Genomic DNA, 15327 nt, shown 5'->3' on the forward strand with positions numbered 1-15327 from the left:
AATTCCTGACTTCATTAATACTGTGGCTATACAAACCGGGCTTTCAAGAGCTTCAACTACTAACAGTAAGCTTTTAAACATGTTTAGAGCACTTTGCCCAACAGCATTTAGCCTCTTGATGTAAAATATGCTAGATACAAAGTTTTATTTACAGCAGCCCTTTCTTAACCTGCTTTGCATGCAAGGATGTTTTATAGAAACAGTAACATTGGAGAAAAAAACCTCTCAGCCATTGGCTATTGTAAAACCTGATTGAAACTACAGCTATTCAAATGTGGATACTTTTGTACACACTAAACTGTCTTTAAAAAATGCAAACACCATATTTCTTTCCCATGGCCTGTCCTTCTAAATAATGTATTTTTTAACTTTCCCAATTAGGCCTATTCTCTCCTAGCCTGTTTTGCTTGTTATCTACCACCTATGATTATATAAAAGGAGAAGGAAGGCAGGCACAACTAACTATTCACTTGGGTAAAGAAGAGAGAAAAGGCATCAATGTGTGGTTTTCTAATTTCTAATGTTCACGCCACTTCTATATAAAAGATTCTAAGGGTGCCTGGGTGGCCCAGTTGTTTGAGGGTCTGACTTCAGCTCAGGTAACGATCTCATGGTTGGTGGGTTTGAGCCCTGCATGGGGATCTGTGCTGACAGCTCAGAGCCTGGAGCATCCTTCGGGTTCTGTGTCTCCCTCTCTCTCTGCCCCCCCCCCACCTTCAAAAAATAAAAAAAACATTAAAAAATGTTTTGAAGTCAGATTCTATGCATCTAGTGACTAGAATGGATAATTAAGGGCTCTAGGAACTTGGAAAGAGGAAAGAACACTAGGTTTGGAGTTGTCTGGAAGATTTTTATGGAGGATTATGACCTGACCTGATCTTTAAAGATGGGTAGGCCTTTTGTAATGGAGAGCAGGAGGGAAGTGTTTCGAAGGTGTTCTACAGAAGGGCTAACAAGAGCAAAGGCATAGGCTGTGCATGAGGATGTCTTATCAAGAGGAGCATAAAGAATCTGTGGCAAATATGACTAAATCGGAAACAGACAGTGGAGGGCCTTGACTAATACAGTAAGAAATTAAAAGCTAACCCTGTAGCAAATTTCCTGTAGAAGATTTTTGAGGAGAGCAACAAGATCAAATTAGATGCATAGACTAAACACATATATGTGTGTGTATATATGTATATGTTTTATATATATTAGCTAAAATTAAAAATTTGTCAATAATTATTTATACAAAACTTTTAACAAAACAAAACTAACATGCTCTCTGCCTTTCTCCCTCTATATATGGGAACAGGGAAGTATATGCATGTATGAGTATATATGTATATGTATGTGTGTATATACATATACGGTTTGTTTTTCCCATTACTTTTCCCTGGAAACACTATTTTCTCCATGTCCTGTGCCTTAACTGCTCTGCTCCTCACAGATAAACACACACACATCCCTTTCTGAAGTACGATCCACCAGGGGAATGACCAAGAGAGCAAGCTAAACAGGGCTGGGGACTGAAAATCCTCACATGATTCTCCAGAGAAGAGCTCATTCACCATTCTTCCATTTCAAAGCATCAGCAGGTCCTGGAGCCCAATTCACCCTTCACATATCCAGAGAGTGAAACATGATTTGTGCCCTTTAAGATACCATGCAATGAATTACAGCAGGAGATGGAGGGAGAAATACTTAACACTTCTATAGTATTTATTGTTATTTTCCAGAAGAAAGCAAAACAAACGTTTACGAAAACAAAAATCTCTTTGAAACTTCTGTTGCTGGAAGCGTGACTGCGTTTTTATCTCAGTCACGCAAACTGATTGGACATAGAGAATGGTGTCCCAGAATAGTAATTTTCTTATCTCCTCCTCCCTTTTCAGCCCCTATTTTGCCTCTGCCTTTACAAAATGCTCCTATCACATGTCAGCCCGTTCCCGCTTCCACCACCTGGCTCCAGAAGTATGCTGCTCAAAGAGTCTCCGAGCTCTGATACAAGAGTCATTATCTCAGATCCTTGCTCTTCCAGGTGATTCTGTTGCCACTTATGCCAGCTCTTTTGGCAGTTGCACCTGTGGGTTGAAGTAGTTGAAGAAAAGGGAAAAAAAATTAATCTTGGAAATTCAAGAGTTTTACAGCAAAAATGACAAAAACTTACTATGTGTCTGAAAAGTTACAGAATGGATGAGAAATTGGGGCCAGAGAGCCACTCACATTATAACAAAACAACAGTAACAACCACAATCACCATTCAGTGGGCATTTACTGATACCAGGGACTGATCTAAGGGCTTGAAGCACATGGTGAAGCATATTATAAAAACAAAAGGGCAGATGTTGGAATCCGCCTGGTTCAAATCCTGATACTGGCACTCCTAGCTGTGTGGTGCTAAACATCAGTTTTCTCCACTGTAAACGACAGTAACAGTATGTGTCTAACGGACAAGGCTATTTCAAGGATGAAGTGATATAATACAAGCTAGTAGTCAAGATCAACACTTCAAAAGCAAGGCTATCATACAATAGCCTTGTAAGGAGGGAACAGGCTCAGAGAGGAGAAACAATTTGCCTCGCAGCTAGTGACAGAGCAGGATTTGAATCGAGATCTGCCTGATATCAGTACCCAAGCCTTAACCACACACAAAAAAAATACCACCACAAAAGTATAAAACATATATTCTTTTAAAAACTGGTCTTTCTGGGGCGCCTGGATGGCTCAGTCAGTTAGGCATCCGGCTTTGGCTCAGGTCATGATCTTGCGGTTCACAGGTTCAAGCCCTGCATCGGGCTCTGTGCTGACAGCTCACAGCCTGGAGCCTGGAGCCTGCTTCAGATTCTGTGTCTCCCTCTCTCTCTGCCCCTACGCCACTGGCACTCTGTCTCTGTCTCTCTCTCTCAAAAATAAATAACATTTAAAAAATTTTAATAAAAAATAATAAAAACTGGTCTTTCCTTCTTGAAATGCATTTCTAATTTGAAGCTCAATTAAATTTTAAAAATAAAACATCACTGGGAGAAGCCCTAAGGCAAAAAAAAAAAAATTACAAAAGAGTAGCAAAAGTCTGACTGCTATTTTAGTTTTGCTTCATAGGAACAACTTAAATATAAGGCAAGTTGTTAAACAGTTTCAAGTGGTGTTACATCTTAGGAGGGTGACTTACCTCGCATGCATGTACCTTCCAGAGGACACTCAGAGTTTGTACAATAATGACTAAGAATGTTCCTCCTCCTATTCCCCATGTCCACCTGCCAGCGTGATGAGCCATCTTGGCCATCTGCTATGGCCCCTCCTACAGGCAGTTCTCTGCCCATGACCTTTGGCTGGAAATTTCCCAACATCCTGCCTGCTGGGGAGACTTCTGATGGGTTGCTGCTGCCTGCCCAGCCCTCAAACCAAGGGGTTCTCCATGTGCTTTGGCCCTCTCCCTCCTGGTGTCAGACTTTCAGGATGCGACAGTTGTGACAGCACTTTGGTAGGGCTCAACCATGGAGACACCGACAGTAAACACCAGTGAGCAGAAAATGCACTGCCCAGTATTTAAAGTGACTACAAAGTTGCAACAAATAACTAGAACAGTGTGTTCTTTGTATTGTTGAATGGAAAAAATCACTTTACATTATGTTATTATTTACATAATGTTATACAATGTTATGCATGGGAGGGTTCCAAATTAATAAAAATATTTTAAAAAGCAGAATGTGGCACTGGCCCCACAGAGTAAACCCAGATACATATTGATATATTTAAAATATGACCACGTTGGCAATTCACTGTGAAAAAGAATGAGTCATTGGTTAGCTGTCATTGGTCAGCTCTTTGGAAAAGAAATAACAAAGGAGGCCTTTTGCTCTCTATTTACTTCTAAAATTTAACCCTTTAACTCATCTGTAATATGGAATCTTTTTTTAAAACCAAAAACTACACGGGCACCTGGGTGGCTCAGTCGGTTAAGCGTCCGACTTTGACTCAGGGCATGATCTTGCCGTCTATGGGTTCAAGCCCTGCGTCAGCTCTGTGCTGACAGCTCAGAGCCTGGAGCCCACTTCAGAATCTGTGTCTCCCTCTCTCTTTGCGCCCCCCCCCCCATCTCACGCGTGCACGTGCTCTCTCTCTCTCTCCCTCAAAAATAAACATTAGAAAATTTTTAAAAAATCAACTACAAATGCAGGAATAAAAGATGGGCAAGTATCATAGTAATCTCCAAAAGAAGCCATTTCTAAGCAGAACAAAAGACAGAAACTGTAAAGTAAAAGATAGCTAGCCTCGCTGTTATAAATACCTAAAACTTACAAACACATGAGAATCAGTGTGCAGTACTGTTAGGGGTCCTGTTCCCCCCTTTACTTGCTGGTTAAAACTAGTTTAAGAAAAGTATGTGTGGAGAGCATTACATAAGGCACACACATAAATATACTCACAGAGACTGGGCCGGGAAGAGAAGATCCATCTCAGTAGGGGTTATTTAACTTGGCATGTGGATGTGAATTCCTGCTCTCAGTCAACACCTCAGTGGGTATCCAGGACAGAGAAGAGGAAAGGCTAGTTTGAGGAATTCACAGTCCCCTAGGAGACCTACACTGTACCCTTAAGAGGGCTGAACCTGAAGCAGAATGTGGGAGATTCAGTAAGAAAGGTGCAGATTAAGGATAATGGAAATAGAAAGGGAAAGTATTCACTACTGGTAACTTGTTTGGTTTCTTTTGTTGTAAGAAGTCGTATTTGAGTCAAGCCTGTTGGGATAGATTTCAACAGATAGAAATAGAATTAAAGGTCATTTGAGTAGAGGGTATAGAGGCAAGGAAGGAAGTTCCTTTAGGGGAACTGTTAAAAGATGTGGTTTGTCGTGGAGGTCACGGAGTTGTGACCATCAAAGTGTGGCATCCAAAAAAGTAGCATCGGCATCGCCAAGGAAGTTGACAGAAATGCAAATTCTCAGGCACCATCTAAAACCTATGGAATGGGGCATTCTAGAGGTGGGCTCAGCAATCTGTATTTAGCCTTCTAGGTGATTCTGATGCGTGCTAAAATTTAAAATCACTATCACAGACTTCAGAAACGTTGTATACCATAGATTCTTTTCTACGCTAGGTATTAGGAAATGGCAGCTCTTAGACTAAGTAATTCCGTAAGCATATGCTCTTTCTAGGGGAGTTTGAGATGTGGCATAGCTTTTTCCTATAGAGAGATATCCTCTAAAGGAGCAAAACAATAAGGCAGGAAAAAAAGTTGTTGAAGATAATGCTGGGGCTTTAGACCTGAACGCGTGAGAGAAGGAAGAAAGCATGGAACACTGGGAACCAGAAACACAAGTAGATCTAAACTCAAGAGGTTGGCTTGGGGACAAATTGAACGAAGTAGTCAAGAAAACCCCAGTGATCTAAGGGGAAAGAGAAATCCAGGGAGTGTCCCAGATTATGTGACAATTGAAACAAAGGGAAAAGATTAAAAATAGGAAGGAGAAAATTGTGAAAGGAGAGAATCCAGAAATCCTAAAGAGAAAGAAGATCTTGTTAATGAGGCAAAGAAGAAATGGCTAGAAATAAAGATAAAGACTCAAGAGTCTATAATGTTGCATCTTATAATCACAACTGCCAATGCGTCATGGAGACTTTTGGCTAAGCAAGGCTGCTTAGGATATTATTAAACTGAAGTCTTTCCGAAGGAGAAATTTAGCTGTGTTTTTAGGCAATTGAGTGGAAGCAATCCAGAAATACATAGGTGAGCCCAAAGTGAAACTGAGTTAATGTTAAAACGCCTTTTCTGATTGGCACTGAATCTTGTGTAAGATATAAATGCATGTAGCCTCGGTGAATTAAATTGTTGTCGCAGATGGAATTTTATTTCAGGGAGAAGTACAAAGACCCATCTGGGATGGTAGGCAGTGAGTGGTCCACAAAATTTTCAAGATGAAAAAAAAAAAAAAATCATACATTTGCCAGGGAAGGATAAGCCTGTATAAGCCTAACATCTTTGTTTTGGGCTGGTATCACACTGGCTAGTTATTAACTTATAGGGAAAGGAATTAGTGATTATCGAATAAATTCACTTTGCTAGACAAGACAGAGAGTTTAAAAGCACAGCTAAAAACAAGAAGAGAAGAACCTAAAAAACTCTACTGGAGCCAACTAAGTCATGCAAATGAGTGGAACAGGCCAGGTATTAGGCGGTAGGGAATGGTGGAGACAGAAAGACTCAAGAGTCCATCATCTATCTCAAGGGAGAAGCCAATCCCAGATCCACCTGATTAGTACATGCAACTGCGAGCCCACTGTGGCCAGAGCTGATGCTTCCAGGGGTGCCAGATGTCTCGATGTTATTACGTGGTATTTTAAATCTTGTACAACAATACTCAAGCCAAACAATGTAGGCCTGGAGCCTTGGCTGACAATCTGTCAGTTCTCCATCCCTGGCCCACAGAATACATACATTCCTCTTTTTTTTTTTTTTTTTCAACGTTTATTTATTTTTGGGACAGAGAGAGACAGAGCATGAACGGGGGAGGGGCAGAGAGAGAGGGAGACACAGAATCGGAAACAGGCTCCAGGCTCCGAGCCATCAGCCCAGAGCCCGACGCGGGGCTCGAACTCCCGGACCGCGAGATCGTGACCTGGCTGAAGTCGGACGCTTAACCGACTGCGCCACCCACCCAGGCGCCCCCATACATTCCTCTTAAGCTGAATTACATGGGCAGCTTCTTGGAGGAGGTAGCATTTTAGCCGAGCAAGTGTACAGGTTTTCTTTTATTCTTTGCTAGCAACTTCATTTCAAAGTTCCCAGGCCAGACGCAAGCATGGGGACAGAATAGGCATTGAAATGAAAAAATACGATTAAAAAATACAAACTGACTACTTGATGAGGTCTCCTCTGGCAAATGCAAAAAGAGGATTTCCAAGTCCACGAGAGGAAAAGAGCTAGTCTTGTTTTTCCCTTTCAAGATTCCTAAATAATAATACTAAATAATTTGTACATATGCTTTTGGACACTCAAGATTCCAGTGAGGAACACGGGGAAAAAATCACATTTCAAAATTATTCTTTAATCTTAACCTCCTATTTGAAAACCCAGGGGTTTGGAGGGCATCTCTATCTACCAGCGCAAGCGTGGGGAGAAAAACCTAAAAACCTTTAGTTTAAGCTCTCCAAAATGAATGCTGTGATGTCTCCTTTGGCTGGCTGAAAAGATCCCTTTCTGCTCAGATTTTGTGATACCATCACCAGGGGCGTTTTCAGTGACATTTCCACAGTCCCCAGACCAGAAAGCGTCTTGTGTACCATGATGTTTTACAATAGCTGGTTGCACATGCAAGCACGAACACACCATGGCCTTGAACCCTATTAGCGCTTCCATTAACTACACGGGCTGGCTGGGTTAGTAGAGCATGCGACTCTTGATCTCTGGGTCGCGAGTTCAAGCCCCACACTGGGTGGGGAGCCTAGTCTAAACAAAAGACTGTTTGGGCGTGCTTGGCTGGCTCAGTGGGGATAGCAAGCAACTCTTGATCTCGAGGTCATGGGCCCAAGCCCCACATTGGGTGTAGATTACCCAAATGAAACTTAATAAATAGAGTAGCTTTTGAAGAATGTCAAAGTTGACAAAATGTGATGGGTATGTACCAGTTCTTTGCACTATTTTTGAACTTCCGCAAGCCTAAAATGATTTCAAAATAACAAGAATAGCTTTTAAGATCACGCTATGATTCATCATGAAAGCAGCGATTTATCGTGCATGTAGCAAAGCACAAAATTTGATCAGCAGGGAGCAAAGGGACATTAGTGGAGTGAAGGTTTGTCAGTGGAATGATGCATTTTCACATTTCTGCAGAGCATTTTCCAGGACTATGTGGATGAAGTTGCGTGACATTCTGTATCTTAAATATATGCAAAGAGATACCTATTGCTGGCCAAACCAGGCAGCGGAAAGCAGGCGGAATTGCCAATCTGTTGGAACAGATAAAAGACATTTCAAAGCAGAGGCCAATGTGCAAGGGCATCATTCAAAAATCACGTCAGAGTTTACTTTGAAGCATGTTTCCTTCTCAGTGGACCGTAAAAAACAAAACACAGCTTAAAACTGGTAACTTCCTAGAATTGATCAAAAGGGGAAAATGTAGTACTTAGCAGGGCATTGCACTTTTGTAAGTATCCTTGGGAATTTATTTTATTGCCCTCTGTTCTGGAATCTGAACTCAGAGTTGGATTGGTTTCAGCTGACCAAAAGGCAGAGTGTCCTGACTATGGAAATTACAAAACCAAGACCCTAAGCTCCATGAGGCCAAGAATGCACCTGTCTTATTCACCACAGTACTCCTGACCCCTCAGATGGTGCCTGACATGTAAAAAGTACTATGTAAATATGTGTAGCATTAATGAATAAGTGAATGGGCAGAATGAAACAGACTCTAGGAAAAGCAGACTCGCTCACTACAACACTCCCTGGGAAGGCAGGGAATTGGGTCAAATGATCATCGGAACTTGTTTATCTCTTCTACTCTGAATCCACAGGCCACCTCTAATGTAGATTGTAAAAAGACTTCCCTTCACTCTTTTTAGACTGTTATTTTCTGATGGTACAGCCTCCCAGGCAGCTCCCAGATGCTTTACCAATGATTGGTTGCACAGTAACAGAGCTAGTTTCTCTCAAAACAACAGCCCAATCCACCCCCTACAGAGGTCTGGCTGCCGGGGAGAGGAGCAGGTGCAGCAAGTCTTGATGTAGTACCCAAGGGCAGGCAAAGAACTCTTGCCTGACCTCATGGGACCTCTAGTGTTCTCACCCTGGCTTCTGCCCTAGGAAGAACCAGAATCCTACCACACAGAGGAAAGTCATCTTTGATTTGGAGGAATGGAATGTTGTCAATTCTGCATTACTAGCAGATGGGAATAAGGAACATACATATGTAGAACACATCTTGAAAAAATTGAGGCCCCCTATGATGAAATCATGTACAGACTATTCTGGCTGAGTTACACACTAGGATTTAAAACTGGGGCACCTGGGTGGCTCAGTCGGTGAAGCGAATGACTTAAGTTCACGTCATGATCTCACAGTTTGTGAGTTCGAGCCCCATGTTGGGCTCTGCGCTGACAACTCAGAGCCTGGAGTGCATTTCTGATTCTGTGTCTTCCTCTCTCTCTGCCCCTCCCCCACCCACACTCTGCCTCTTTCCTTCAAAAATAAACAAATGTTAAAAAAAAAAGAAAAATTTTAAAATAATACAGTTAATTATCAGCTACCTGTGACGTTGGGACACACACCTTTCAGATTCCATAAATGCTATCATAGTAATGACCAAAAAAAAAAATTATTTCCTCAACTTAACCTGCAAGGAATAAAATACTTTCATGTATCAGCAGCAGCAATAGTGAATCATTGTAAATATTAAAACTGAAATAGTAGTTAAAACTCCATTAATTCATGGAGACACTAACTTGAAGTTTGCCATTTGTCTGGCTGTCTAAAAAGTGAAGAATATATGAATGCAATTGTACGTAGTCTCTCTTCATCTACTAAAAAAGTACCAACTATCTTTAAACATTTTGGAAGCCCTCAGTTATTTACAAATAAGGGGCCTGATTTAGGCTTCGTTCTTACTTATTCCTGCAACAGGTTCCTCAAGATCTCTGAAGGTCCACTTTAGGGCTGGGGCAAATAAAAGCTTGATCCTCAACTTGGAACTGAGCGTCCGAGTCAATTCTACCACTTTCTACCTGTATCTCCTATACTTGGCATTTAACTTCTCTAAGCCTCAGTTTCTTTTTAATAACATGTGGAGACTAATAACACCTTATAGGGTTGCTAGCCCTATAAGATAATTCATATCATCAATCTGGCCGATAGTAAGTACCTAATAAATGTTAGCTGTTAGTATTATTATTACTAAGGTGTACAGGTGTATGTATGCCCAAGAGGACAACGAGTAATTTAGGTCCCCTGGTAATGTTGATGGGCTTCTTCCAGTTAGTCACACTTATGAGAATGTCCTCGCATTTAAACAAGCAGGGAGGGGAGCCTGGGTGGCTCAGTCGGTTAAGTGTTTGACTTTGGCTCAGGTCATGATCTCATGTTTCATGAGTTCGAGCCCCACATTGGGCTATGTGCTGGCAGCTCAGAGCCTGGAGCCTGCTTCGGATTCTGCGTCTCCCTCTCTCCCTGCCCCTCCCCTCCCCTACTCACACTCTGTCTCTCTCTCAAAAATAAACAAACATTAAAAACAAAAACAAAAACGAGCAGGGAATAGAGGTGGGATACACTGGCTGGTGCTTGCTCCCCATTCCTCTTTCCCTCTACTTACGGGTTTAAGGTAGGCGACATTGCTGTGACGAATGTCATTCAAGAGCTGATCTCTGGGAGTGATTTCCACCAACGGGGGTGGCCTATTTCTCGGCACTGGCTTCAGTGTTCTGATGACGTCTTTGAGGTTGGTTTTCTCTGGGGGTTCTCTGGCCTCTGGCATCCGAGATTTGCGCTGGATTCTCTTCAGCTTCACCACCCGGAAGGAGTCAGGGTCTGTCCTGTACTTCGGAGGCTGTGATGGCTTCTTCATCATTTCGTTCTGCCGACTGAAGGGGACTGCCTGGGGGTTGGGAGGCTGAGGAGGAGGTTGGAGGAACTCCTGCATCCTGGCATCCGGCATGGGTCCTCCCAACTTCTCCCACATTCCAGGAGGTAGCCCCAACCCGTTCTCCAGCATGGCTATCAACTTCCTCTGCTCTTTCAGTTGCTGTTGTCTTTGTTCCTCTTGTCTTTTCTGCCTTTGTTTATCCTGATTCCTGGTGAGCAGGTTGGTTACCACCATTCTGGGGCCCGGGAGCTCAAAATGGTAGCCCATCTTCAGGAGGGTGGTGTTGGCCTTCAACAGTCTGGATATTTCCATTTCGGCATGGTGGCCCAGCATGTGCCTTTGATTGTGAAACCGAAGTTCAGTGAGCGTCTCGTTGAACTGGAGACACCTCATGATGGCCACAATTCCTTTACCTGTGATGAAGTTGGACTCGATGTTGAGAGTGGTGATGCTCCTATTTTCCCGCAACATGTTAGCCAAGGCAAACGCGATGTTCTCATCGGCGCCCACGTTTGCTAAACTGAAGGTTTTGACGTGTTTGTTTTTCTTCATTGCGTTGACAAAGTCCAGTAACATTTCCTTGGGGATGTTTTCAATGTTGTTCAAATTGAGCTCCTTCATATCGGGATCATTCTGTCTAACTCTCCGCAAGCTCCCATCCAGGTCCGTCTGGTTTCCTGAAGGCCTTGCACTTACCTTTAAAAAACTGGTGTCTAGAGCTAACTTCTTAGGATCTAATTTTGATACTTTCTTCTCGCTCTTTTCTTGGACCTCTGGCCTGTCTTTCTGTTCTTCGAATGCTTTCTTAGCTACTTGTGGGGGGCTGCTCTCGCCGTTTCTGATTTGCTCCTTTCCCTCACCTTCCTCTCCTCTTTGTGGCTTTTTATCTTCCCTGCCATCTCCATCCTCATCATCTTCATCCTCATCATCCTCATCCTCCTCATCCTCCTCATCATCTTCATCATCTTCATCATCTTCATCTCCATCCTCCTCATCTGGTTCTTGGACATCGTCGCTGCCTTTCAATTCTCTTTTATTGGCTGTGATTTCATTGTTGAGCTTTTCTTTTAAATAGTGGGACACGTGTCTATTACCTGTGCCTCTTTCTTCATGTTGCTCTTGAGTGCCCACCTAAAAGAGAGTTTTAGCAGGGTTAGAACACAGGGCAGTGGAGAGATATGAAGCAGAGCAGTAGCTACCAGAAATAAGAAAAAGGTTTATTATGAAGTGGGGAAACAAAAAAGGAACTGTATGTATAGCTTTCCATTTATATGTGTATATGTATATAAACACATATACAACATATCAAGTTTATAAAATATTGGGGAAAAAGTCTCTTGTAATGTTTACCAAATTAGTAGTTATCTCTTAGAAAGAGAGCTAACTGGGAAGGGAAGAGCACCTGGCTGGTTCATCAAGGGGGGGGGGGGAGGGTACAGGACTCCTGACCTCAGAGTTGTGAGTTCGAGCCCCACATTGGATGTAGAGATTACTTAAACAATAAAATATTTTTTTAATGTTTTTATTTTGTTTTTGAAAAAGAAAGAGCACTAGCAGGGGAGGGGCAGAGAGAGAGGGAGACACAGAATCTGAAGCAGGCTCCAGGCTCTGAGCTGTCTGCACAGAGCCTGATGTGGGGCTCGAACCCATGACCTGTGAGATCATGACCTGAGCTAATGTCGGACACCTAACCAGCTGAGCCACCCAGGTGCCCCAAACAATAAAATATTAAAAAAAAAAAAAAGAAAAAGAAAAAGATAACTGGGGACGGGACACATGGGTGTCTCAGTTGGTTAAGCGTCCAACTTTGGCTCAGGTCATGATCTCGTGGTTTGTGAGTTCAAGCCCTGCGTCAAGCTCTGTGCTGACAGCTCAGAGCCTGGAGCCTGCTCCAGACTCTGTCTCCCTTTCTCTCTGCCCCTCCCCAACTCACACTCTGTCTCTGTCTCTCTCAAAAATAAATAAACATTAAAAAAATTTAAAAAAAGATAACTGGGGAAGGGAAGCATTTGGGGGATTTTTACTTTTCACATTCTATAATTCTCAAGTGTTTGAGTGGTTTCCTTTTTAAAACAAAGTATGCATACTCATTTTGTAAGCAAATATAACCTAAATAAAGATGAATTTTTATAGCCATACTATGCACACAAACACACATTTTTTTCGGTTGTGTTTATCTCATCCCATATATTAAACTGAAACCTAATTTTGTTTTCAGATTCTGTATTGTTTTTTAAAATGGTATTCAATTCTGGAAGTGACCCAAAAATGATTTGCTGTGAAAACCTCACAGGCTTATCTATCAATACATTGAACTCTTGGTTTTATATGTAGCTGAATAGGCATTTTTGTACTCATAGTCCCGGTTACAGAATAATTTACTTATTGCCTTCAACAAAATTTGCATTCCTTAAATTCTTGCTAACCTAATATAATGTGTACATCACGATACTTATCCTGAAAATGTAACATATTATGGGGAAAATGAGAGCACCTTGGTATTTTGAAATATATCAAAGACCTACACTTGGGTTATTTGTTTTTTGTTTTTTTTTCTTTTTTGGTCTCCTCAGCTCTGTAACTGCCCTGGCAACTCCAAGGACAGGCTTGCTAGTCCGTTTCTTTTGAAACAAAGTATCTAGAGGCAGAGCCAGCTACAAAAGAGGGCAGGATTATTTAGATATTTAGCAACAATTGCTTAATGTAGAAAAGAAAATGGCAGCCTTTAATCAATAATGTTTATTAGATTCTTGCCCAACAATCAGGGTGCTTTCCTATACCACATGTGTAACTCGTTGGTGTCATTTCAAAAGCTCATGTAGCATTTTCAAGCAGTAACTTTCTTATCGCTTCTAACATTGTAGGTTGGAAGTCACAACTGACAACAGTTATCCTAAAACCACCTAAAGCCTTCACCACTGCATTTCTCATCTGTCCCAGGAGGGGGAGCCAATCATCAAGCTGTTTAAATTATACCAAGGGAACAAAGTGTTCAAAGTACTCAATTATTTTTCTTTTTCTGAAATTCACATTCATATAGAATTGTCTTCTAGTCCAGTTGTAAAATATCTGGAGATGATACCTGAAACTGGAATCTGATCAAGCAAGCAATTTATTTTCTTAAGTTTAGTACATGTTTAAACTCTCCTAACCATGAAGATAGTTTATAACTTTCCTTAATTACAGCCTGCATAAGAGCAATGAGACAAGATATCTATATAAGCAGGCATAACCAAAAGAGACTTTACCTGCGGGGATCTCTGTCTTCTTCTTTCTATGTCATTTGTAAGTGGAACATTTAAAAAAGTATGCTAATACACAATCGTCTCATAGATTCAACCATAAATTCTAGTTTTCATATAAAAAACATATTTAAGAAAGAACCATCCTTAAAGCAACTCTTTCATAGCTATCAGTCTCTAAACTTATTACTGATAGCCAATAAGCTGTGTTAATATTGAATTTTTAGTTATGTAACTTGGTTAACTGTAAGTTGTGTGGTGGGTCTTCAGAGGGGTTTAAGACCTTGGCCGCTGTACGTGAAATACTGCATATGGATGCATATGCAGAAGGAGGGGTACAGAGTTTTCATCAGCTTCTTAAAACAGCTTGTGAGCCAAAAAAAAAAAAAAAGGAGTCAAGGACAAATGCTTCTGGGTTATGAGTTAATTCATTAAGTATCATGTCTGCAGAATACAGGCTTTCCTACACGGTGAACCCCATAGTAATTTTTTAAAAGAGACATTGACAAGCAATTACCACTTTTTCTTCCCAATTCTACCATGTAAGTGTTTCAGGAAGTTTCAATCTGGCATCTGATTAAACATTACGGATTTAACCTAGAAGAGGCAACACAACAAGAGAAAACCATGGAGTCTTGAGAAATGACAGTTGCAATACGGACACCTGTTGCTCAGGCCCTGGCAGCCGTTTCTCTGTTGTACACAAATCCCTGGTTACCTGGGATGGCACAAAGGTGACAGGGACACGTTCGTCTTCCAGCATGCGTCTCGATGCCTTTTGCCAATACATATAATCCATAAGAGATTTATGGTCAAAGTTTCCCGTGGGTGGCTTGTCGGTCTGATCCTTCTGAATCATTCCCACAGGAAGCCTGGGGTCAGGGGCCATGACTTCCATTTCCGACTGCAGTTTCTTTAGCTCTTCAGGGGACAAGTTGGCCAAGATTTCATCTTCATCAATCTCCTCATCAAACAGTTCCTCTTGATCTGAATTCCTGCTGTGTTCTGACATGATTGTTTTTCTCGATATTTCTCTGTGTTACTAGAGAAGGAGAAATAACCAAAGACTCTCAAAATCATCGACTCTCAAGGAGTTCCCCCAGTGAACAAGCAATCCAGGTTAACGCTGCTTTGAGAGATTTTTTTCCCCCCTGAGAATCCCAGCAGCGTGTGCTGAGCAGCTAGGGGTGACTGGAGCTAAGCTTATGCCGTATCTATATTAAGCAGGGCTTGACTGGATAGGGTCAGTTTATGGAACTACTTTGCCGCTCTCATTTTGGCAACTTGAGTCAGCTGTGCAAATCCATCTGACATTTCAGTGCAGCTGCTTAGGTTTGCCAGTGAGTAACCGGTCTAGACAACCTCTACAGGAATCAAATTAGCGCTCTTCCCGTGTGCTCTTACACGGTCATACCCAAACGCACGCCAGCCCATAAACACATACCCCAACCCCACAGGGTGAGACCGCTTCTTTGTATTTAGAGGATGAAAGCAACTTACAGTATTTTGGAAGGAAGATCCAACGAGCGA

The 15327-nt window shown here is 41.8% G+C and overlaps 1 protein-coding gene across 1 annotated transcript; it reads right to left on the reverse strand.

The window, feature by feature from the left end:
* Positions 1 to 2039: 2039 nt before the first annotated feature.
* Positions 2040 to 14809, reverse strand: LMOD3 (leiomodin 3). The gene is made up of 3 exons (XM_047094761.1): positions 14516 to 14809; positions 10286 to 11686; positions 2040 to 2066 (listed from the first exon to the last, which is right to left on the reverse strand). Exons 1-3 carry the CDS (start codon positions 14807 to 14809, stop codon positions 2040 to 2042), a joined length of 1722 nt encoding a protein of 573 aa, XP_046950717.1.
* Between the last annotated feature and the right edge of the window lie 518 nt (positions 14810 to 15327).

This window comes from Lynx rufus, unplaced genomic scaffold, assembly GCF_022079265.1.
Source record: "Lynx rufus isolate CCGP_SWC_20201006 ecotype Redwood Valley unplaced genomic scaffold, mLynRuf1.p SCAF_4, whole genome shotgun sequence".
Classification (NCBI taxonomy): Eukaryota; Metazoa; Chordata; class Mammalia; order Carnivora; family Felidae; genus Lynx; species Lynx rufus.